The 25,393-nt window shown below is 46.1% G+C and overlaps 3 protein-coding genes across 3 annotated transcripts in view; 1 reads left to right on the forward strand and 2 right to left on the reverse strand.

The window, feature by feature from the left end:
* Positions 1-304: 304 nt before the first annotated feature.
* On the reverse strand, positions 305-3,525 carry LOC119817228 (eukaryotic initiation factor 4A-III-like). Its single transcript, XM_038334407.2, has 2 exons — positions 3,308-3,525; positions 305-1,589 (listed from the first exon to the last, which is right to left on the reverse strand). The coding sequence occupies exons 1-2, from the start codon at positions 3,523-3,525 to the stop codon at positions 305-307; spliced, it is 1,503 nt and encodes a 500-aa protein (XP_038190335.2).
* Positions 3,526-12,880: 9,355 nt separating this feature from the next.
* LOC119817572 (eukaryotic initiation factor 4A-III-like) lies at positions 12,881-14,107 on the forward strand. The gene has a single exon (XM_038334891.1). The coding sequence runs from the start codon at positions 12,890-12,892 to the stop codon at positions 14,105-14,107; it is 1,218 nt and encodes a 405-aa protein (XP_038190819.1). The 5' UTR covers positions 12,881-12,889.
* Positions 14,108-20,213: 6,106 nt separating this feature from the next.
* The window catches only part of LOC119817570 (BUD13 homolog), a 90,325-nt gene continuing 85,145 nt past the window's right edge, over positions 20,214-25,393 (reverse strand). The window contains 3 exon segments of the mRNA XM_038334888.1: positions 20,214-21,304; positions 21,307-21,477; positions 21,480-21,548. Coding sequence (XP_038190816.1) covers positions 20,214-21,304; positions 21,307-21,477; positions 21,480-21,548 — 1,331 coding nt within the window.

The raw sequence follows: 25,393 nt of genomic DNA on the forward strand, positions 1-25,393 counted from the left end.
GCTTTGGAGAGCAGTGGAGCTGCCACCATGGCAGCAACGAGGGAGAAGCTGACCTACAAATTTTTTATTTTTTATTCTCTTTTATGTATTTATTTTTCATGGGAAAATTTCCATGTTTAATGTAAAAGGCTCAAAGCATTAGATGATTTACATGTGGGTTAGAAAAGATGGCAGCGCCCAAGAGTCTTCCTGAGGGGCTGTGAGAAGACAGTCATTTAAACCCCATTAAACAGAGGCTTCCCGTCTCCGAGGAGGAGCTCAGAAGAGGCGCCACATCCAGGCCCTTGATGCACGAGCACCAGCTTCAGATCAGGTCAGCCACGTTCATGGGCATCTCGTCTATCTGGATGGAGTAGTACTGTTCTATGTCCCTGAAGATGCGGATGTCATCATTCTTCACAAAATTGATGGCCACACCTTTGCGGCCGTATCGCCCCGATCTCCCAATCCTGTGAATGTACAGTTCTCTGTTGTTGGGCAGGTCGTAGTTAATGATGAGGGACACCTGAGGGACATCCAGGCCGCGAGCCCAGACATCTGTAGAAATGAGCACTCGGCTGGCACCTGAGCGGAACTCCTTCATGATGGACTCGCGCTCCTTCTGGGGCATGTCCCCGTGCATGGATGACACAGTGAAGTTGGCTTCTCTCATCTTCTCTGTCAGCCAGTCAACCTTCCTCTTGGTGTTGCAGAAGATGACAGCCTGGGTGACGGTCAGCGTGTCGTAGAGGTCACACAGAGTGTCAAATTTCCACTCCTCTCTTTCCACCGCCACGAAGAACTGCTTGATGCCTTCCAGAGTCAATTCATCACGCTTCACCAAGATGCAGATGGGGTCGGTCATAAACTTGTTGGTCATCTCCAGGATCTCATGAGGCAATGTGGCACTGACGAGAACCACCTGTGTGGCCGGCGGCAGGAACCTGTACACATCGTAGATCTGCTCCTTGAAACCTCTGTTCAACATTTCATCAGCCTCATCCAAAACCAACATCTTGATAGCCCGTGTCCTTAAACTTCTACGGCGAATCATATCAAAGACGCGTCCCGGGGTGCCTGCCACAACATGTTGCCCATAGTCCAGCTTGCGGATGTCCTCCCCAACATTGGTGCCCCCAATGCAGGCGTGGCACTGTACATTCATGTAGTCCCCCAGAGCCAGCAAACCCTTCTGAATCTGTACAGCTAACTCTCTTGTTGGAGCCAAGATCAAAGCTTGGGTTTCTCGAACCTGGATATCCAAGCCCTGGAGGACTGAAATGCTGAAGGTGGCCGTCTTGCCGGTGCCAGACTGAGACTGGGCTATGACATCTCTCCCCTTAATTATCTGCTTGAGAGCGCGCTGCTGGATTGCTGAAGGCTTCTCAAAACCGTAGGCGTAGATGCCGCGCAGTAGGTCCTCCCGCAGGCCCACGGTGTCGAACGTGGGGGTCACGTCCACCTCCTCGCTGGTCTCAAACTCCACTTTGTTCACGTCCTCCTCTTTGAGCAACCACTTCCGCCCAGAGGCTAACATCGCCATCGTGGCCGTGGCGGCCCTGATTTGGAGTCCACCGAGAGGTGAGGAGCGCGAGCGGCAGCGGCCTGACCTACAAATTTTTAAAAGTTCATAATAATGCAATGCAAATAATACAAGACACTGTCTCAAAAATAATAAATTTAACTTTAAAATAAAATCATTATTTATAATGAGACTCTCAGGTTTCTTTGGTATTTGACAAATACTTTTTCTGAGTATTAAATATTCTTAAACTCTAAAATTTTGTTTTGCTTTTTATTTTTTGAGACATGGTTTCCTGGTCCATGTAGACCAGGATGCCCGCCAACTCACAGAGATATGCCTGTCTTGGCCTCCTAAATATTGGGATTTAAGTTATTCAACCATCAAGCCACGGCTTAAAACTGTTTTTAAAAACAAAATTGTCAGTCTTTTCTTAAGTCTATTGCTAACATAAGAGTTATTTCTCATGTGTAAGTGAAGAAAACACAACGCCGTCCGGGGAATAAATAGCAAACCAATGTGGAAGCCAAACCTGCAGATTCTCAGACCATTCTGCTGTTCCACCCCAGATTTCAGTCCAAAGAATATTTCTATCCCACACTAACTAATGGGAATTTTTAAAAGAGTTTAAATTACACAAGTCGTAGGTTTAAAGTAGAAAAGAATGTATAGGAAACATTTAGTTTATTTAAGAAAAAAGGAAGACTGGGGGTGGTGGCGCACGCCTTTAATCCCAGTACTCGGGAGGCAGAGGCAGGCAGATCTCTGTGAATTGGATGCCAGCTGGGGCAACAAAGCGAGTTTTAGGACAGCAAGGGCTGTCACATAGAGAAACACTGTCTCAAAAACCAAAAATGCAAACAAAACAGTTTAAGAGAAAAAAAGGTTTTGGGTTGTCTCTGTTTGTTTTCGAAGATGACTCAATTTCAGAGAAACTCAGAAGCCTGCTGCAACCATACAAGCTGGCCTGCTGATGATAAGAAGGTATAGGGAATCTGGAGTCTCAATAAACTGTAGCACAATTAATAAAAACACAGACACAGATATTGGGGTTCAACATGAAGACCAGAAAAGCAAAGCAGCCAGATACTACCACTTACCTCTCTGTCAGTCCAAGTATGGCGATCCTTCCTCCAGGAATCCTCAGGATGAGACTGGCTGAGAGCTGTCTCCTCCTGTCTTATATACCTCTCTAGGGCTGGGATTAAAGGCGTGGCCCACTACCACCTGGTTTCTATGCCAAACCAGTCTGGCTACTTGGATTAAAGGTGTGTGATACCACTGCGTGATCTTGAGGCTGACCAGGGTGGTTCTTTTACACTGTGATCTTCAGGGAAAGCTTGATTTACTAAAATACAAATGACATATCACAATAAGCAGTCTGACAGTGTGACTGCCTAGATCTAGTGCCCAACTGGGTACCACACGCTCCTCTGCGATCTCATCAATACTGCCTGCCTCACACCAACACCCGAACCCATTCTACTCACCACAATGGGGGAAATCATTGCTTTCCAAGTTCACCTGGTTGGAGTCAAACGTGTATCTATAAATATCAGAAATCAGAGGCAGAGGTCACATGAATCAGTTAGGTGAAAAGGAAATGTCCAGCAGAACCGATCTCATGTGGGTGAAGACACATAGAAAACACTCCTGGGAGAGCAATCTACTTTATTTTAAATTAGGTGAGGAGCAGGAATGGCTGGACAGGGAGATGCCTCGGGAAAGAGGGCACATACCAGAGGGGATGAGAAGACTGCCTTGGATGGACGCTTCATCTAACTCATCCTTCTTACAAGTCCTTACAGGTCGCTCCGCAAGACCTTGGGGCCCTGAAGGAACAGATCCTCTTGCCCAGGGCTGTGGGTATGGGACTGAGAGCTGCTGGGTTCCAGTCTAGAAAGGGTGTTCTGACCTTCTATGAGGAAGTAAGATGACAAACCAACCATTAGCGAGACTGTGATGTGCTTAAAACCAGGCCCTGGACCTCCTGCCCATTCACAGGTGCTTCTCACTGCATACATTTTTTGTTCCCCAACTGCAATAGTGATGTAATGGAGAATGTAGTGGTACCTGTCCTGGAACTCCCTCCTGTAGACCAGGCTCTCCTTGTACTCACAGAGATATGCTTGCCTCTGCCTTTCTCCTGTGCCTGGAATTCAAGGAGTATATTACTACTGCCTGGGCCTTTTCCTCATTTTTAAGATATTATTACTGTGTATATATGAATGTACCTATGGGGCTCAGAGGGCAGTTTCATGGATTTGGCTCTCTCACCTTTACATGGGTACCATGGATCAAACTCAAGGTGGTATGCTGGTGTGGCACACAGTGCCTTTATCCCTCACCCCACCTAACTATCCTGTCCGTATCTTGACCACCTCTTCAGAAACATTCTAAGGAGTAAGGAAGGGCTCCCTTGAGCCCTGACTTGGATTTCTCTGCCCCTGGATTTTCCAGAGACAGCCAGGAAACACAAAGTTTTAAGTACAAAGCAGGCAAGCTGGGCAGTGGTTGCGTAAAGCCAGCATTCAGGAGGCAAAGGCTGGAGTTTTTTTGTTTGTTTGAGGTTAACCTTGTCTACACAGTTCCAGAACAGGTAGATTTATTAAGAAAAAAACCTCTGCTAAAAACAAACAAATTGAATAGATCAGGCCTGGGTCGGTTGCAGATGCCTTTTATTCTCCTATTCAGGGAGCAGAGGCAGGTACTGTCTCAATGAGTTCAAGACCAGACTATACAGAAAGTTATAAGGTTAAGGCCATTTGTTGCTCTTGCAGAAGAGTAGCATTCATTACCCACAAGGCTGGCTGCTCACCCTCTGCTGGCCTCTGTAGCTACTGCTTGCACATAAAAATAAATTGAAGAAAAAAAAAAGCTTGCAAAAATGGTAGCTGGACTTAGTGTCAAAATGGCCTCTGTAACTCTGCCTTTCTTTTCCCTTCTCCCCAGCACATAGCAGGTGTGTGCATACACCCCCGATTTGGGGGCTGGTTTGCTCTCTGAGGGGTGATGTTGCTGCCAGGGATTGAAGTGCCAAATTTGCCACCCAGAAAGCCCCCTGATTGTGTGCCTACAAGAGCTGGCCACGTCACTCTACTTGAAGGCTTCAGTTTCCACTGGCGTGACTGGACTTACTGGATGCCGTGAGTCCTGAAGAACAATACTCAGAACAGAAGATCTACTTTTCCACCCCACCTGTACAACGTTTGGCCCTATTAGGCTTAGCCCAGCCCTCAGAACGCCCTAGCACTACATCTGAGCATCCCAGTTCCATGCTTACCAAGCCTCAGATTTCCAGCAGAGCACGAAGCTGGCTTAGCCCAGTGTCTCACCACCTCTCTCCCCGGGCCCTTGATACTTTTCCCCTGTAGAATCGCACTTTGGTAGATTTATTTGGGGTAGAATTTGGGTTTTGAAAAAGCATTTTTTTTTTAGTGTTTCAAAACAAGGTTTCTCTGTGTGGCTATGGCTGTCCTGGAACTCACTCTGTAGACCAGGCTAGCCTCCACCTCGGAGATCTGCCTGCCTCTGCCTCCTGAGTGCTGGGACCAAAGATGTGTGAAAGAAGCACATTTATTTTGACTTTTTCCTGAAGCTCTGCAAAGAGAGTCAAGACTCAATTTACATTGGCCAAGACAAACACATTCAAGACAGACTCAAAATCAGCAGGTGCCTTCAAATATTGGACTCATACCTGTTATATTTTTGTGTAGTACTGCAAGATACTATTTAGAGGTGTGGTTCTCAATCTTCCTAATGCAGTTTCTCATGTTGTGGTAACCCCCAACAATAAAATCACATTCATTGTTATTGAAATAACTGATTTTGTTGTTATGAATCATAATGTAAATGTTTCCCCAATGGTCTTAGGCTACCCCTGTGGAAGTCTCCTCTAACCCCTAAAGGGGTCTTGACCCACAGGCAGAGAATTGCTGATTTAGAGGATCCTAAGGTATACACCCTTTAAATGGTACCCACCACATAGGGCTAAGCCATGTAATTATTTAAATAAATGACTTTGAAACTGTCTGACCTATAATAGTGATGTTATTACTAAAGGCTTAAAGAATCTTGCCATCTTGCCAGCCTGCCATCCATCCTCATGGAAGGAGAGAACAGACTCCTGGAAGCTGTACTCTGACCCCATATACACTGATGTTCCCCTCTCCCCATGAACATGTGATTTAAGAGGAAGGAAAAAGAAATGGTCAAGGGCTGAAGAGTTGGCTCAATGGTAAGAGCTCTTCCAGAGGTCCTGAGTTCAATTCCCAACAACCATATGGTGGCTCACAACCATTTGTAATGAGATCTGGTGCTCTCTTCTGGCTTGCATGTCTATCTGCAGGCAGAACACTGCATACATAATAAAAAAAATTCGAAAAATAAATATAAAAAGAGATGGTCAGGAACATCAGGTCTTTACTCCCAGAACGATGAGATGAGTGCAAGATGAAAGCCAACGTAGGCTGCAAGGCAGACTGCATTTGTGTGTAGGCCAGAAGCATGTCTCAGTCTTCTTGAGGCTGGAATTTAGAGGCAGTTGGGAGCCATGTGCTGTGGGTTGAGACAATCCCCCTGAACTTGATGCTTATTTGAGGTTTGCTAACCAGCAAGCGCCAATCTACCTGTCTCCCTGCATTTACTTAAGAAACAAACAGCATTGGTCCTGGCATTTTTTTTTTTTTTTTTTTTTTTGCTTTTTCGAGACAGCTTTAGAGCCTGTCCTGGAACTAGCTCTTGTAGACCAGGCTGGTCTCAAAGTCACAGAGATCCGCCTGCCTCTAACTCCCGAGTGTTGGGTTTAAAGGCATGCGCCACCACGGCCCGGCTGGTCCTGGCATTTTTTTTTCTTTTTTTTCTTTTTTTTGGTTTTTCGAGACAGGATTTCTCTGCAGCTTTTTTAGAGCCTGTCCTGGAACTAGCTCTTGTAGACCAGGCTGGCCTAGAACTCACAGAGATCCGCCTGCTTCTGCCTCCCGAGTGTTGGGATTAAAGGCGTGCGCCACCACGGCCCGATAGTCTGGCATTTTTATGTGGTTGTTGGGGACTGGACTCAGACCCACGTGCTTGCACGGTGTTCTGCTCACAGTGTGTTCTACACTTGGTCACAAGTTTACTAACCCTGTAGCCACCAAGGGTACGGAACAAAAGCCAAATAGTAAGATCATCGAATCAGCTGTTCAGGAAATCTTAGACAGCCATGCTGGAGTTCTGGGCAGTTCAGATTGGAGTGCTCTCCGCACAGCCGATGCTCGCTTTTGCCTTCACTTCTCTGGTGCTGGGATTACAGGTGTATCCCACACCGTTTATGCGGCCACAGCCTTAGAACACAGGGGCTTTGTGCACACATGCAAACTGTTCATTTCTGTCAACTTGACAGTAAACTATTGTCACCTGGGAGAGGAAACCCCAACTGAGGAATTGCCTACATTCGACTAGCCTGTGGGGATTTTATGAAATTGGTTTTTTTTTAGGGGGGAAAGGCTAATTGACTTAAAAGTGCCCAGTCCACTGTAGGGCAACAGCTGGTTCTGGGCAGACAAGTAACTCTCCAGGTACATACTCAGCCTTGGAGAACAGGGGAGCTGCCACCATGGCTGTGGTGAGGATGGGGCCAACATACAAATTTTTAAAAGTTCAATATAGTGTACAAGACCCCGTTTCAAAAAGAATAAATTTAATTTTAAAATCATTATTTATGATGAGATTCTCAGGTCCTAGGTTTCTTTGGTATCTGACAAATAGTTTTTCTGAATATTGTATTTTCTTACACTCTCAAATTTTGCTTTGTTTTTCATTTTTGGGACAGGGTGTCTCTATATAGACCAGGATGCCCTCCAACTCACAGAGATACCCCTGTCTTTGCCTCCTAAATATTGGGATTAAAAGGATTCACCCCTCAAGTCCTGGCCTAAAACTTTTTAAAACAACAAAAGTTTTCAATCTTTTTCTTAAATCTACTGCTAATATAAGAGTTATTTGGCATGTGTAAGCCAAGAAAACACAAAGCTATCCGGTAAATGAACAGCAAACGAATACGTAAGCCAAGCCTGCAAATTCTCAGACTAATCTGCTGTTCCACTCCAGATTTCAGTCCAAAGAGTATTTCTATCCCACACTAACGTCGCAAAAGCACTATGGGAACTTTTAAAAGAGTTTAACTTACACAAGTCATAAGTTTAAAGTAGAAAACAATGTATAGGAAACATATTTAGTTTCGAGACTCTCCTATATGCTAAAGTAGCATTAGTCACCAGGCAGCTAAGATGAATGGGACAACGTACAGTCTCCTCCATGTGAGTAAGGACTCCATTAATACATTTTAGAAATTCTGAGAAAGGAAAAGGCCCAAGCTGTGGATTCTGTTCTCATGGCCAGCCACTAAGTAACTACATTTTAATTATTACCATATATGTATGAATGACATGTATTACATTTGTGAGGTGTAGAGGGGTGTCCATATTCATATGTGAAGTTAAATGTGTACACGTCTGTGCATGTGAGTGTAGGCATGAATTCCCCTGGAGCCAGAGTTACAGGCAGTTCTATGCTGCAATCCCTGGGTGTTGCGAGTCAAGTACGGGTCCTCAGTAAGAGCAGTAAGTGTTCTAACTACTGACCCTTCTCTTCAGTTCCTCCATCTCTTTTTACTGTTCCTAGGTTTGGTTCTTGGGTTGTTTGTTTATTTAAGAAAGGGTTTCTCTGTGTGGCCCTGGCTGTCCTGGAACTTGCTCCATAGGCCAGACTGGCCTTGAACTCAGAAACCAGTCTCTGCCTCCAAGTGCTGGGATTAAAGGTGTGCACCACCACACCTGGCTTTCTGACAAATTTTTACTATCTCTAAAAGGCAGGAAAGGCATGAATAAGCACACAACCCTACATAAAACAAAGGCCGGTGATAGGGCTCACCAGAGGGAATAATGGCACCTGCTGACAACCTGAATCCCTTTTCTTTTCTTTTTCTTTTTTTCTTTCTTTCTTTCTTTTTTTTTTTTTGTTTATCCCGACAGGGTTTCTCTGTACATCAGTCCTATCTGTCCTGGAACAAGCTTTGTAGACCAGTCTGGCCTTGAACTCACACAGATTCTCCGGCTTCTGCCTCCGGAGTGCTGGGATTAAAGGTGTGCACCACCACATCCAGCAAGGCCCATCTGACTTAGGCCATTCCACTGTTGCGGTTTCACATCCCAGGTGACAATAGTTTACTGTCCAGTTGACAGAAATTATTACTGTGTATATATTAATGCACCTATGGGGCTCAGAGGGCAGTTTCATGGATTTCGCTCTGTCTTCTTTACGTGGGTCCCAGAGATCAAACTCAGGCTGGTATGCTGGTGTGGCACACAGTGCCTTTACCCCCACCTCACTGTCCTGTCCTCATCTTGATCACCTACTCAGAAAGATTCTGAAGAATAAGGAAGGGCTTTCTTGAACCCTGACCTTGGATTACTTGGCCTTTGGATTTTCCCAAGCCAGCCAGGAAACACAGTTTTAAGAATGTAGCCCGAAGGGCCGGACATTGGTGGCACATGCCTTTGATCCCAGCACTCAGGGAGGCAGAGGCAGGTGGATCTATGTCAGTTCGAGGCCAGCCTGGTCTACAGAGCTAGTTCCAGGACAGGTTCCTAAAGCTACAGAAAAACCCTGTATGGCAAAACAAACAACAAACAAACAAAACAAAAACAAAAACAAAAAATTACTGTGTTCTGCGCACACTTATGGAGGCCAAAGGACAACTGCTAGAGTCAGGTCTCTCCTTCCACCATGTGGGTTCCTGGGGATGAACTGAGGTTGTCAGGCTTGGCTGCAAACACCTTCCCTCACTGAGTCACCTCACCTCTTCCTGCTCTATTGCTTTTTGTTTTTGAGACAAGGTCTCTCTACACTTCTGGCTGGCTTAGAAGTCCCTGTGTAGGCTGGCTTTGAACTCACTGAGATAGTAACTGCCTCTGCTCCCGGAATAGGGGAATTAAAGGCAGGTGCAGCCAAGCCTGGCCGGAACTATTTAATTTGTTTGTTTGGGGAGAGGACTTTTCTTAACAAACCAGGCTGTTCTGGAGCTGTGTAGACCAGGTTGACCTAAAACTCAAAAAACTCCAGCCTTTCCCTCCCGAGGGCTGGGCATACACAACCAATGTCCAGCTTGCCTGCTTTGTACTTAAAACTTTGTGTTTTCTGGCTGTCTCTGGAAAATCCAGGGGCAGAGTAATGCAAGGTCAGGGCTCAAGGGAGCCTTGGTTATTCTTTAGGATGTTTCCATGAGCAGGTGGTCAAGACAAGGACAGGGACAGTGAGGTGGGGGTAAAGGCACTGTGTGCCACACTAGCATACCAGCCTGAGTTTGATCTCTGGGACCGATGTAAAGGTGAGAGAGCCAAATCCACGAAACTGCCCTCTGAGCCCCTTAGGTACATTCATATATACAGAGTAATAATATCTTTTTTTGTTTGTTTTTGGGTTTCTCTGTAGCTTTGGAGCCTGTCCTGGAACTATCTCTTGTAGACCAGGCTGGTCTCGAACTCACAGAGATCCGCCTGCCTCTGCCTCCCGAGTGCTGGGATTAAAGTCATGCGCCACCACCGCCCGGCTTGAGTAATATCTTAAAAATGAGTATATAACTGAGCAGTGGTAATATACTCCTTTAATTCCAGCACTCAGGAGGGAGGCAGAGGCAGGTGGATCTCTGTGAGTAGAAGAGGAGCCTGGTCTACAAGAGTTAGTCCCAGGACAGGACCACTACATTCTCCATTACATCACTATTGCAGTTGGGGAACAAAAAATGTATGCAGTGAGAAGCACCTGTTAATGGGCAGATACAAGCCAGGCCTATGGGTCCTTTCCAGGATGTCCAGGGCCTGGTTTTATGCACATCACAGTCTCACTAGTGGTTGGTTTTCATTTTACTTCCTCTTAAAACTTCAGAACACCCTGTTGTGTTCTTTAAAAATGCTATGGAGTCCCAGGTGGCAGCTGTAGGCAAGCAGCAAATGCTATGAAGTCCCAAATGGTGGTAGCAGGCCATGTGGCGGCAGAAGTGGGCCCTGCAAGCAGCCAGTCCCAGGCAGAGAAGGCTGCCGGTCTTAGAGTGGTGGCCTGAGCAGTGGTGGCGGCCCATGTGGTGGCAGGCAGTGGGCTCTGGGAGCAGGAAGTCCCAGGCAGAGATGGCTGACGGTCCCTGAGCAGTGGCTGGTCCCAGGCAGGGAGACACATGGCGGGCTGGCAGAAGACAGAGACATGGTGAGGTTGAATATTTATTCAGGGGAGTTATGAAGGGGGAAGGTAGAGGGGGAGAGAGAGAGACAGAGAGAGAGAAAGAGAGAGACGGAGAAGGGGAAGCAGAGAAGTGGGGAGAGAGGCAGAAGCGAAGCTGCCTCTCCAAGAGGAAGATGGAAAAGAGAGCAAGCTTAGACCGGAAGTTGAAGAACAGCCTGCTTCAGTGGACAGGGAGGGAATGGGAGTGGCTTGTCTCTTAAAGGGACAGGGACCAAAACCATAACACACCCTTTCTAGCCTGGAACCCAGCAGCTCTCAGTCCCATGCCCACAGCCTTGGGCTATAGGATCTGTTTTTTCAGGGTCCCAAGGTCTTGCGGAGTGACCTGTAAGGACTTGTAAGAAGGATGAGTTAGATGAAGCGTCCACGCGAGACAGTCTTCTCATCACCTCTCCTATGTGCCCTCTTTCCCGAGGCATCTCCCTGTCCAGCCATTCCTGCTCCTCACCTAATTTAAAATAAAGTAGATTGCTCTCCCAGGAGTGTTTTCTATGTGTCTTCACCCACATGAGATCGGTTCTGCTGGACATTTCCTTTTCACCTAACTGATTCATGTGACCTCTGCCTCTGATTTCTGATATTTATAGATACACGTTTGACTCCAACCAGGTGAACTTGGAAAGCAATGATTTCCCCCATTGTGGTGAGTAGAATGGGTTCGGGTGTTGGTGTGAGGCAGGCAGTATTGATGAGATTGCAGAGGAGCGTGTGGTACCCAGTTGGGCACTAGATCTAGGCAGTCACACTGTCAGACTGCTTATTGTGATATGTCATTTGTATTTTAGTAAATCAAGCTTTCCCTGAAGATCACAGTGTAAAAGAACCACCCTGGTCAGCCTCAAGATCACGCAGTGGTATCACACACCTTTAATCCAAGTAGCCAGACTGGTTTGGCATAGAAACCAGGTGGTAGTGGGCCACGCCTTTAATCCCAGCCCTAGAGAGGTATATAAGACAGGAGGAGACAGCTCTCAGCCAGTCTCATCCTGAGGATTCCTGGAGGAAGGATCGCCATACTTGGACTGACAGAGAGGTAAGTGGTAGTATCTGGCTGCTTTGCTTTTCTGGTCTTCATGTTGAACCCCAATATCTGTGTCTGTGTTTTTATTAATTGTGCTACAGTTTATTGAGACTCCAGATTCCCTATACCTTCTTATCATCAGCAGGCCAGCTTGTATGGTTGCAGCAGGCTTCTGAGTTTCTCTGAAATTGAGTCATCTTCGAAAACAAACAGAGACAACCCAAAACCTTTTTTTCTCTTAAACTGTTTTGTTTGCATTTTTGGTTTTTGAGACAGTGTTTCTCTATGTGACAGCCCTTGCTGTCCTAAAACTCGCTTTGTTGCCCCAGCTGGCATCCAATTCACAGAGATCTGCCTGCCTCTGCCTCCCGAGTACTGGGATTAAAGGCGTGCGCCACCACCCCCAGTCTTCCTTTTTTCTTAAATAAACTAAATGTTTCCTATACATTCTTTTCTACTTTAAACCTACGACTTGTGTAATTTAAACTCTTTTAAAAATTCCCATTAGTTAGTGTGGGATAGAAATATTCTTTGGACTGAAATCTGGGGTGGAACAGCAGAATGGTCTGAGAATCTGCAGGTTTGGCTTCCACATTGGTTTGCTATTTATTCCCCGGACGGCGTTGTGTTTTCTTCACTTACACATGAGAAATAACTCTTATGTTAGCAATAGACTTAAGAAAAGACTGACAATTTTGTTTTTAAAAACAGTTTTAAGCCGTGGCTTGATGGTTGAATAACTTAAATCCCAATATTTAGGAGGCCAAGACAGGCATATCTCTGTGAGTTGGCGGGCATCCTGGTCTACATGGACCAGGAAACCATGTCTCAAAAAATAAAAAGCAAAACAAAATTTTAGAGTTTAAGAATATTTAATACTCAGAAAAAGTATTTGTCAAATACCAAAGAAACCTGAGAGTCTCATTATAAATAATGATTTTATTTTAAAGTTAAATTTATTATTTTTGAGACAGTGTCTTGTATTATTTGCATTGCATTATTATGAACTTTTAAAAATTTGTAGGTCAGGCCGCTGCCGCTCGCGCTCCTCACCTCTCGGTGGACTCCAAATCAGGGCCGCCACGGCCACGATGGCGATGTTAGCCTCTGGGCGGAAGTGGTTGCTCAAAGAGGAGGACGTGAACAAAGTGGAGTTTGAGACCAGCGAGGAGGTGGACGTGACCCCCACGTTCGACACCGTGGGCCTGCGGGAGGACCTACTGCGCGGCATCTACGCCTACGGTTTTGAGAAGCCTTCAGCAATCCAGCAGCGCGCTCTCAAGCAGATAATTAAGGGGAGAGATGTCATAGCCCAGTCTCAGTCTGGCACCGGCAAGACGGCCACCTTCAGCATTTCAGTCCTCCAGGGCTTGGATATCCAGGTTCGAGAAACCCAAGCTTTGATCTTGGCTCCAACAAGAGAGTTAGCTGTACAGATTCAGAAGGGTTTGCTGGCTCTGGGGGACTACATGAATGTACAGTGCCACGCCTGCATTGGGGGCACCAATGTTGGGGAGGACATCCGCAAGCTGGACTATGGGCAACATGTTGTGGCAGGCACCCCGGGACGCGTCTTTGATATGATTCGCCGTAGAAGTTTAAGGACACGGGCTATCAAGATGTTGGTTTTGGATGAGGCTGATGAAATGTTGAACAGAGGTTTCAAGGAGCAGATCTACGATGTGTACAGGTTCCTGCCGCCGGCCACACAGGTGGTTCTCGTCAGTGCCACATTGCCTCATGAGATCCTGGAGATGACCAACAAGTTTATGACCGACCCCATCTGCATCTTGGTGAAGCGTGATGAATTGACTCTGGAAGGCATCAAGCAGTTCTTCGTGGCGGTGGAAAGAGAGGAGTGGAAATTTGACACTCTGTGTGACCTCTACGACACGCTGACCGTCACCCAGGCTGTCATCTTCTGCAACACCAAGAGGAAGGTTGACTGGCTGACAGAGAAGATGAGAGAAGCCAACTTCACTGTGTCATCCATGCACGGGGACATGCCCCAGAAGGAGCGCGAGTCCATCATGAAGGAGTTCCGCTCAGGTGCCAGCCGAGTGCTCATTTCTACAGATGTCTGGGCTCGCGGCCTGGATGTCCCTCAGGTGTCCCTCATCATTAACTACGACCTGCCCAACAACAGAGAACTGTACATTCACAGGATCGGGAGATCGGGGCGATACGGCCGCAAAGGTGTGGCCATCAGTTTTGTGAAGAATGATGACATCCGCATCCTCAGGGACATAGAACAGTACTACTCCATCCAGATAGACGAGATGCCCATGAACGTGGCTGACCTGATCTGAAGCTGGTGCTCGTGCATCAAGGGCCTGGATGTGGCGCCTCTTCTGAGCTCCTCCTCGGAGACGGGAAGCCTCTGTTTAATGGGGTTTAAATGACTGTCTTCTCACAGCCCCTCAGGAAGACCCTTGGGCGCTGCCATCTTTTCTAACCCACATGTAAATAATCTAATGCTTTGAGCCTTTTACGTTAAACATGGAAATTTCCCCATGAAAAATAAATACATAAAAGAGAATAAAAAATAAAAAAATTGTAGGTCAGCTTCTCCCTCGTTGCTGCCATGGTGGCAGCTCCACTGCTCTCCAAAGCCGAATGTCTGAAGCGTTACTTGTCTGGGGCAGATGCCGGCCAGGAAGGAGGTTCAGAGTCCCTTCAGAAGAGGTACAAAAAAGGACCGAAGACGCAAGGCACCACTAGCAAGGGATTGCGGATTGTTGATGATGATGTGGGCTGGGCAGCTATCTCTACCACTAAGCCGGAAAGGGAGGAGGAAGAGGATGGATATTTGCCTGTGGTGGCTGAGCTTGTGGATGAGCTTCCAGAAGAGGTAAAGCAGGTGGAGGCCTTCCGCTCCAGTGCCAAATGGAAACTCCTGGGAGACCACAGTGCAGGTGGACATTTCCATCATGATGAATGAGATCCATCTTCTCCTAGGAGGGTTCGTCATGACACCCCAAATCTGTCTCCTCCCAAGAGTACCGATCATCACACCCCAGATCCATCTCCACCCAAAAGGGCCCATCATGATACCCCAGATCCCTCTTCCCTTAGGAGATCCCATACTGATATCCTAGATTCCTCTTCCTACGAACTGAGGGAGTGTGTTTTGTCTGTTATTTGAATAAAAATCATCTAGGGAGTCAGAGAGGAAAACAAAGTCTGATATCTCAGGGTTAGACACAGGTAGACAGTCACAAGTTCCAGGTCAGCCTGTCTATACAGTGAATTAAGGCCATCCAGGATTTATTTGTGTCTCAGACACAAATAAACAACCACACAAAAACAAAGAATTACTCGAGGAGGCCAGGCAGGCAGGCATGTTAGTGTACACATGTACACCGAGCATTTGGAATGTTACCCAAGAAGAAAGCCTTGTAGCAGAAGCCAGTGTATAAGCTACACCAAAAGAAAAAAAATAAAAGCAAAAAACCCTAAAATCACCAGAGATGTCTAAAACCCATAGTTCTCATCTTCTACTTAACCTGGTCCATCAGAATCTCTTTGGAGGAGGCTTGGAGATTTTAATGGGCTCCACAGTGATTCTTATTTATTCCAAACGCAAGCAGTCCTCAACAGGAGGAAAAATGGAACTGTCTTGTTTCAGGATGTCTTCTTTGCGTGTTTAAGTGTTTCGCTTGGATGTACATCTGTGCACTGCTTGCACGTCTGGTGTCTGTGAAGGCTAGAACAGGGCTTTGGATCCCCTGAACTGCAGTTAATGATGGTGCGAGAACCTGACTTTGCAGACTCCGTTTTAAAGAGGGGGCATCATCTTGAGCCATATAATGAGGGGGGATCTCAGCGCAGATATGTACTGCGATAGCGCAATTTGGATGGATACCCTGAAAATAGCCAATTAAGGAGCTAGGGAGCAGGGCCATAAATTTTAAGGGGTTTCAGATGTTCCTAGGAGGCAGACCGCCCTTGAAGATACCTTGTCAGTTATTAAGGTTTTCCTGCCCAGAAAATGACCAATGGTTTCAGAGACTACCTTGCCCTATGCCTGCCTTACCCAATCCCAGGATGACAGGACATGAACGCCCCTTACTATGGCATTTCCCCTTTAGGAGTTCCCCCCTTCCCGGGTTCAGGCTGCACTTCCCTCACCCACTGCATTGCTGGGGTAGAGGTATAGTCCAAACTCAAGTTTGAACATTAAAAATCCCTTTTGTGCTTTCCATCAGAATCCATCAGAATCCGGTTTCCATTTGGGCATAATAAACTCAGGCATAACAATGGCCCAGTTCCACATGGGTTCTGGACCTGGGTCCTCTGTAGAATAAGTACATTTATCTGCTGAACCATCAGAGAGGAAATGGAAATAGTTCTTTTTAAGCACGAGGAATTTTACTATTATTTTCTCACTTAGATGTAACTGCCTGCTAAGTTAGCTAACTTGAGCAATTTGCCATTTAAAACTTACTCCAAATATTGTAAGAGGTTGCCAACAACCTTATTTTAGAATGAGAAGTTTATTGAGTGCACTACCAGATGATGCCAGGCTGGATAGTAACAAAGTACACAGGCAGTGTGACCTAAAGTCCTTCCTCATTTTTACAGACATATGTTTACTGACTAACTTATCTACGGGCATGTGCCACAGCACTTGGATCAGTCAGTTCTCTTTCACCATGTGGCACCTAAGGATGAAATTCAGATCATCAGGCTTGGCAGGAAGTGTCCTTACACACTACGCCATTATTGAACTATCCCACAGCCAGAGAGTTCCTGGGGGTGACAGATTCTAGATGCTACACTCAAGCACAGAAAGTAAAATTATTTTCATGTTTCGATTTGTTGAGGTCTTAACCCTGCTGTGTGGCCAATATGACCTTGAAATCTATTCTTCAGCCTCTTCATCACAGATGCTGGGATTACAGTGTGTGCTGCTGCATCTCTCTCAAAATTCCTTGTTGCAGCTCAACAGGTCTGATTTTACACTCTCAGCTACACAGGGAGAGAAAAGGGATTTCAAACTCCAACTGGCTTGGTTGGTAGTAGTCTTGTTACAAGCATAGCATAATAAATTGACAATTTCTTATTTTTTATTTATTTATTAATTTATTATGTATACAATATTCTGTTTGTGTGTATGCCTGTAGGCCAGAAGAGGGCACCAGAGCCCATTACAGATGGTTGTGAGCCACCATGTGGTTGCTGGGAAGTGAACTCAGGACCTTTGGAAGAGCAGGCAATGCTCTTAACCACTGAGCCACCTCTCCAGCCCGACAATTTCTTATTTTTATTTTCAAAAAATAACGTATCTTTGCTCACAGGACCCACTTTCCTTTTTTGAAGAAAAGGTGTCTCATTAAGAAACCCAGGCTGTGCTGGGCAATGATAACGGACACCTTTTATCCCAACTCTTGGAAGACAGAGGCAGGTGGAGCTCTGAGTACGAGGTCAGCTTAGTCTATAAAGTGAGTTCCAGAACAGCAAGGGCTGTCTCTAAAAAACAAAACAAAACAAAATCAAAAGAAATAAAGAGAGTGAGAGAGAGGGAAAGAGAGGGAAAGAGAGATAGAAGGAGAAAGTGTGGGAGAGCAAAAGAGAAAGACAGAGAACAAGAGAAAAAAAGAAAAAGAGAGTGAGGGCAAGTAAAAGAGGAAAAGAAAGAGAGACACAGAAACAAGAGGAAGGGAAGAGACAGAACGAGAGAGAATAAGAGAGTGAAAGAGAATGAGAGAGAAAGAAAGAAGAAAGAGGGCGCTGGAAGTGGTACGTGCCTTTAATTCCAGCACATGGGAGGCAAAAACAGGTGCATCTCTGTGAGAAAGAGCGGGGGTGGGGGAGGTAGGGCTTCTCTCACCCTGTAGCTCCAGGCTCTTCAGCATCCCTTGCACACACCAGTCCAGAAGGCATGTGGTCAAGTTTATTATGGCAGTGCTCCTACTTTCCCATACCTGTATTATTTCCTTCGCAGATGCTCTCATTAAATACCTGACTAAAGCCTCTTGAAGGAAGAAGGGCTATTTTGGCTTGAAGCTCGAGGGGATACTGTCCACCATCACAGGAAGGCGTGGTGCCCAATGGTTCCACGGTGGTGGGAACACGAGGCTGCTCGTTCACATGTCAGTACTGCCTATATTCAGGGCCAGTCAGTGTTCCTACCCACCAGGTTAATCCGCTCTGGAAGAGTTTACACACACCCAAAAGTGTGCTCCCCTGGTGCTCTGGGCATTTTATAACCCATTCGAGTTTATCAATTAAAATTAAGCATCACAGTGTCTTTCTGACTCATGCTTCTAGACATTCATTATAAACACTATAAAAATAGGCAATTGTTGCGACAAGAATGGAATGTTTAATGTTTGTTTAATCAATAATCATATGACCATCGTATGACTTAAGTTAACTAACGTCTGTAAGCTATGTGTATATTATAATATAGCCACCGTTTTTGTTTCTACTTTACAGATGAGGACTGGAGATGTAAAAAGGTTAAATATATATTGGTTCATATAACTACAAGTTAGGGCACAAGGATTTGAACTTGAATTCTTTGAAGACCACAAGGCTTATTACTATCTTAAATATAGATTATACTGTGTATATTTCCTTTGCTACCCCTTTTAAGACATGTTCTCCTGTACTACTGGACTGGCATCAAATGTGCTCTGGAACTGGCCTTGAAATTCTGAACCTCCTGCCTCTACGTCCTAAGAGTTTAGATTACTAGCATGCATGCAAAACACACCTGGCTCTTTTTTACTTTATTAATTTTGAAGACAGATCTCACGTGGCCCATGCCTGCCCAACTGAGGGAGGCCTTGTTTTGTTCATCTGTTTGAGACACGCTTGCTATGTAGCTCAGGCTAACCTTGAATACATGGCCCACATTTTTCTTAGCCTCTTTAGTGCTGGGATTATGAATGTGTGCTCCTACAATTGGCTAATTGTATGTACTAGCTAGTCATATAACAACTTGATACACAAACCACAGTTATCTGAAAGGAGGGAACCTTAACTGAGAAGAAACCTCCATAAGATCCAGCTGTAAGGCATATTCTTAACTAGTTATTGATGGGGGTGGGTCCAGCCCACGGTGGGTGGCTCCATCCATGGCTAGTGGTCCTGGGATTTATAAGAAAGGAGGTCGGGTAAGCCATAAGGAGCAAACCAGTAGGCAGCACTCCTCCATGGCGTCTTCCTCAGCTTCTACCTCCAGGTTCCTGTCCTGCTCAAGTTCCTTCCAGTCCTGGCTTCTTTTCATGCTGAACAAAGCAACGTGGAAACGTAAGCTGAAAACCCATTCTGTCCCAACTTGGTTTTTGCTCCAGGGATTTCGCTGAAAGCAATGGAAACCCTAAGACATTGTGTTACTGAAAACAAACCCCAAAACTTTTCTCTTCCCTCTTGAAAAATGTTTGAGCTGGGTGTGGTGGAACACAGATATTATTTCAGTAGTATATAGGCTGAGGCAGGAAAATCTGAAGTCTGAAATCAGCCTGGGTTTCTTCCTTCCTTCCTTTCTTTCTTTCTTTCTTTCTTTTCTTTCTCCCTCTTCTCTTTTTCTCTCTCTCACTCTCTCCTGTCTTTCTCTTCTCTGTTTCTCTCTTCTCTTTGTCTCTTTGTCTCTCTTTGTCTTCCTCCTCCCTCCTCTCTGTGAGGATTTAGAGAGAAGGACTGTACTGAGAATTTAGCTGGAGGCCATTCACATTCTATTCTGGCAAAGAATCCGGTTCTTGCTTTTGACCATATCCTGAAAGCTGAAGTGAGCCTGAATTTAAAAATCAGTGGGCTAATGGTCAGCAGTGGTAGCACATGCCTTTAATCCCAGCACTCAGGAGGCAGAGGCAGGTGATATTGATGAGTTCAAAGCCAGCCTGGTCTATAATTTCAATTCTAGGACATCCAAGGGTGTGGAGAGAAATCCAGGCCCCCTAGGGACTATCTTTGCAGAGGATCTGTGTGTATCTTTTGTGGCTGACTGTGAGAAAAGAGCTTCTCAGTCAGCCATTTTCCAGCAGGGTACCCCAATGGCTGTCTTCTCAGATACTCTCATATGGAATTGAAATTAGAGACCAGGCTGGCCTCGACCTCACAGAGATACACCTGCTTCTACCTCCTGAGTGCTGGGATTTAACGCATGCGCTGCCACACACATCTTAGACATACAAATTTTATTTATTTACTTATTGATTTTTTTACAAAAAAATATGTGTTCATTTTTAAAAATAAGAAGGAAAGCACTGGCTAAGAACAAACCCTGGGATAGAGAAGTCGCTGTCAGTCAGTACAGACAACATGGACACAGCCAAGGGTAGGTGCCTAGTCCAAAGGTCAGAACTGACCGCGAGTTGCTGGTCTGTGTCTAGCAAGACAAGTTAGAGCTGGATGTCGGGCTGTCCTGTGCCATCACCACCACAGCACCGCACAGCCTCGGAGAAGCTACATGTCCTCCACACTCCACTTGTAGGCAAGCTCCTCCACAGCCTTCTTGCTGGCGAGCCTGGCAAAGCGCTTCTGTTCGAAGCCATTGGATCTGTCCACTCCATCCCAGCGGTAGCCAGGACCGATACCGAATCTATTGGGAGGAGGTGCAGGACCATTATAGCGAGGCCTCACTTTCTTATGCTTGTTCTCCTCAGCCTTATTCTTCTTAATGAAGTTGGCCATCGGGTCCCCCTCTCTTTCTTGTTCTCTCAGCATCCGATCCAGATCTTCATCATCGATAGAGCGGGCCAGAGGCTTCTGCATCTCCTTCATGGCATCCTCTACATTCTGCTGCTGTTGCCGGCTCTGAGCAAGCCCTTTGCCCCACTGGGCATAGAGCTCATCTCGTTCTGAGTCCTTCTCTGCTTTTCTCCTCTGCTCCAGACGTTCCAGCTTCAAATTCCTCTTCCCACCAGACTTGTCTCGAAATACAGTTTCAATGAATTCAAACTGAGCTCCAAGGGCCGTGGTGTCTTGGTCCTGTTTCTGGAGTTCCTGCTGTTCCCGCTGGACATCGGGCACCAGCCCAGTTTTTGCTCCAGAATACATGCCTGAAGTCTTCCTCCCGGGACGGGGACTTCTTCGAGGAGGAGAGAGATCAGAATCAGAAGATGTGGTCCTCTGTCTTCTCTGGGGTGGAGAGAGGTCAGAGTCAGAGCCCTGGCGCCTCTGTCTATTCCGTGGCAGTGACAGATCTGAGTCAGAATCCTGGTGTCCTGGATTTTGTTTTTGCCATGGAGGACAAAGGTCTGAATCAGAGGCTTTTTGGCAGACACCTTGAGGATCAAGCTTCTTCTTAGCTCCAACAAGAGACTTTGGTTACCGTATCCGTGCAGGAAGGTCGGATTCCTGCCTATACTTACTGGCCTTGGAGAGTGATGAGTGGGAGGGTCCCAGCCCCCTCTGGAGTACAGTCTTGCTAGAGGATGCAGCTTTACTACTCTTAATTCTGGGCAGCTCCAAATCAGGGGAGTCATCCAGGGCCCTCCTGAGAGGCTGTGTATCTGAAGTGTCAAAAGTCCTCCTATGTGTGGCTGTGATAGGTAGTGGTTATGGACCCTTCTGTGTGGAGAGACACCCGAGGAACTAGGAAGGCCTCTCCTAGGAGATACACCTGAAGGCTTCCTGAGGAGAGAAGCATCTGAGTCATGGCGGACCCTTCTAGGAGGAGATGTGTCTGAGTCATGACGGAATCTCCTTGGGGGAAAGGGATATGGGTATCATGATGGGCCCTCCTGGGAGGAGATGGATCTGGGCTGTCATGACGAACCCTCCTAGGAGAAGATGGATCTCGTTCATCATGATGGAAATGTCCATATCCACTGTGGTTCCCAGGGATTTCCATTTGGCACTGGAGCGGAAGGCCTTCATCTGCTTTACCTTTTCTGGACGCTCATCCACAAGCTCAGCCACCACAGGAAAATCTCCATCCTCTTCCTCCTCCTTTTCCGGTGGTGAGACACTGGGGTAAACCAACTTTGTACTCTGCTAGAAATCTGAGGCTTGGTAAGCATGGAACTGGGAAGCACAGATGTAGTGCTAGGGCGTTCTGAGGGCTGGGCTAAGCCTAATAGGGCCAAACGTTGTGTAGGTGGTGTGGAAAAGTAGATCTTCTGTTCTTCTGAGTACCGTTCTTCAGGACTCACGGCATCCCGGTAAGTCCAGTCACGCCAGTGGAAATTGAAGCCTTCAAGCAGACTGATGCAGCCAGCTCTTATAGGCACACAATCAGGGGGCTTTCTTTGTGACAAATTTGGCAATTCAATCCCTGGCAGCAACATTACCGCTCTCCCCAAATCGGAGGTGTATGCACACCCCTGATATGTGTTGGGGAGAAGTTAAAGAGAAGTCAGCGTTACAGAGGCCATTATGGTTTTTTTTTTTTTCTTTTTTCCCGAGACAGGGTTTCCCTGTAGTTTCTAGAGCCTGTCCTGGAACTAGCTCTTGTAGACCAGGCTGGCCTCGGACTCAGAGATCTGCCTGCCTCTGCCTCCCGAGTGCTGGGATTAAAGGCGTGAGCCACCACTGCCCGGCACAGGCCGTCAGGACAGTAAGTCCAGCTACCATTATTACAAGAGTTTTTTTTCTTCAATTTATTTTTATGTGCAAGCAGTACCTACAGAGGCCAGCAGAGGGTGAGCAGCCAGCCTTGTGGGTGATGAATGCTACTCTTCTGCAAGAGCAACAAATGGCCTTAACCTTCGAATTCCCTCTGTAGGCTGGCCTTGAACACATTGAGACAATACCTGCCTCTGCTCCCTGAATAGGGGAATTAAAGGCACCTGCAACTGACCCTGGCCTGATCTATTTAATTTGTTTGTTTTGGGGAGAGGATTTTTCTTTATAAATTTGCCTGTTCTGGAAATTTGTAGTAAATTTGACTTGAAACTCACAAAAAACTCCAGCCTTTGACTCCCGATGGCTGGGCATACACAACCACTGCCCAGCTTGCCTGCTTTGTTCTTAAAACTTTGTGTTTCCTGGCTGTCTCTGGAAAATCCAGCGTCAGAGTAATGCAAGGTCAGGGCTCAAGGGAGCCTTGGTCATTCTTTAGGATGTTTCCATGAGTAGATGGTCAAGACAAGGACAGGACAGTGAGGTGGGGGTAAAGGCACTGTGTGCCACACCAGCGTACCAGCCTGAGTTTGACCCCTGGGACCCATGTACGGGAGAGAGAGACAAATCTATGAAACTGCCCTCTAAACCCCATAGGTACATTCATATATACACAGTAATAATATATTAAAAATGAGTATATAACCGGGCAGTGAATACACTCCTTTAATTCCAGCACTCAGGAGGGAGGCAGAGGCAAGCATTCTCTGTGAGTTCAAGGCCAGCCTGGTCTACAAGAGCTAGTTCCAGGACAGGTACCACTACACTGTCCATTACATTACTATTGCAGTTGGGGGACAGAAAAGGTATGCAGTGAGAAGCAACCTGTTCATGGGCAGATACAAACCAGGCCTGTGGGTTCTTTCCAGGAAGGTCCAGGACCTGGTTTTATGCACATCACAGTCTCACTAATGCTTGGTTTTTCATTTTACTTCCTCTTAGAACTTCAGAACACCCTTTCTAGCCGGGAACACAGCAGCTCTCAGTCCCATACCCACAGCCCTGGGCTAGAGGATCTGTTCCTTCAGGGTTCCAAGGTCTTGTAAAGTGACCTGTAAGAACTTGTAAGAAGGATAAGTTAGATGAAGCGTCCATCCAAGGCAGTCTTCTCATCACCTCTGGTATGTGCCCTCTTTCCCGAGGCATCTCCCTGTCCAGCCATTCCTGCTCCTCAGCTAATTTAAAATAGAGTGGTCTCCCTGGTGTGTTTTCTATGTGTTTTCACCCACATGAGATCGATTCTGCTGGACATTTCCTTCTCACCTAACTCCTTCTTTTGACCTCTGCCTCTGATTTCTGACATTTATCGATACACGTTTGACTCCAAGTTCAGGTGAACTTGGAAAGCAATGATTTCCCCCACTGTGGTGAGTAGAATGGGTTCAGGTGTTGGTGTGAGGCAGGCAGTATTGATGAGATCGCAGAGGAGCGTGTGGTACCCTGGTGGGCACTAGATCTAGGCAGTCACACTGTCAGACTGCTTATTGTGATATTTCATTTGTATTTTAGAAAATCAAGCTTTCCCTGAAGATCACAGTGTAAAACAACCACCCTGGTCAGCCTCACATACCAGGCAGTGGTATCACACACCTTTAATCCAAGTAGCCAGACTGGTTTGGCATAGAAACCAGGTGGTAGTGGGCCACGCCTTTAAATCCAGCCCTAGAGAGGAATATAAGACAGGAGGAGACAGCTCTCAGCTAGTCTCATCCTGAGGATTCCTGGAGGAAGGATCGCCATACTCGGACTGACAGAGAGGTAAGTGGTAGTATCTGGCTGCTTTGCTTTTCTGGTCTTCATGTTGAACCCCAATATCTGTGTCTGTGTTTTTGTTGATTGTGCTACAGTTTATTGAGCCTCACTCCAGATTCTCTACACCTCCTCATCCTTAGCAGCCCAGCCTGTGTGGGTGCAGCAGGCTTCTCATTTTCTTGGATATTAGTCATCTTCAAAAACAAACAGAGACAACCCAAAACCTTTCTTTTTCTCTTAAACTGTTTTGTTTTTATTTTTTGGTTTTTGAGACAATGTTTCCTTGTGTGACAACCCTGGCTGTCCTAGAACTTGCTTTGTTGCCCAGGCACACATCAAATTCACAGAGATCTGCCTGCCTCTGCCTCCCGAGTACTGGGATTAAAGGCCTGTGCCACCACCCTCCAGCCTTTCTTTTTTCTTAAATAAACTAAATATGTTTCCTATTTATTCTTTTCTACTTTAAACCTATGACTTGTGTAAGTTAAACTCTTTTAAAAGTTCCCATAGTGCTTTTGTGACACTAGTGTAGGATAGAAAGACTTTTTGGACCGAAATCTGGAGTGGAACAGCAGAATGGTCTGAGAATCTGCAGGCTTGGCTTGCGCATTGGTTTGCTATTTATTCCCCGGATGGCGTTGTGTTTTCTTGACTTACACATGAGAAATAACTCTTATGTTAGCAATAGACTTAAGAAAAGACTGACAATTTTCTTTTTAAAAACAGTTTCAAGCCAGGGCTTGAGGGGTGAACATCTTAATTCCCAGTATTTAGGAGGCCAAGACAGGCGTATCTCTGTGAATTGGAGGGCATCCTGGTCTACATGGACCAGAAGAACATGTCCCTAAAAGTCAAAAAAAAAAAAAATTTTAGAATGTAAGAAAACACAATACTCAGAAAAAGTATTTGTCAATTATCAAAGAAACCTGAGACCTGAGAGTCTCATCATAAATAATAATTTTATTTTAAAATTAAATTTAATCTTTTTGAGGCAGTGTCTTGTAGTATTTGCATTGCACTATATTGAACTTTTAAAAATTTGTAGGTCAGCCTCTCCCTCGTTGCTGCCATGGTGGCATGTCCACCGCTCTCCAAAGCTGAATGTCTGAAGCGTTACTTGTCTGGGGCAGATGCTGGCCATGAAGGAGGTTCAGAGTCCCTTCGGAAGAGGCACAAAAAAGGACCTAAGCCGGGAGGCACCGCTGGCAAGGGATTGCGGATTGTTGATGATGATGTGGGCTGGGCAGCTATCTCTACCACTAAGCTGG

Source organism: Arvicola amphibius, chromosome 6 (genome assembly GCF_903992535.2).
Source record: "Arvicola amphibius chromosome 6, mArvAmp1.2, whole genome shotgun sequence".
Lineage (NCBI taxonomy): Eukaryota > Metazoa > Chordata > Mammalia > Rodentia > Cricetidae > Arvicola > Arvicola amphibius.

Excerpts from the sequence above, each read along its gene's own strand:
- LOC119817572 (XM_038334891.1), top strand. The coding sequence starts at position 12,890 with ATGGCGATGTTAGCCTCTGGGCGGAAGTGGTTGCTCAAAGAGGAGGAC.
- LOC119817228 (XM_038334407.2), bottom strand. The coding sequence starts at position 3,525 with ATGTATGCAGTGAGAAGCACCTGTGAATGGGCAGGAGGTCCAGGGCCT. Across the intron at positions 1,590-3,307 it reads AAGGTCTTGCGGAGCGACCT|GTCAGGCCGCTGCCGCTCGC; the intron begins GTAAGGACTTGT and ends AAAAATTTGTAG.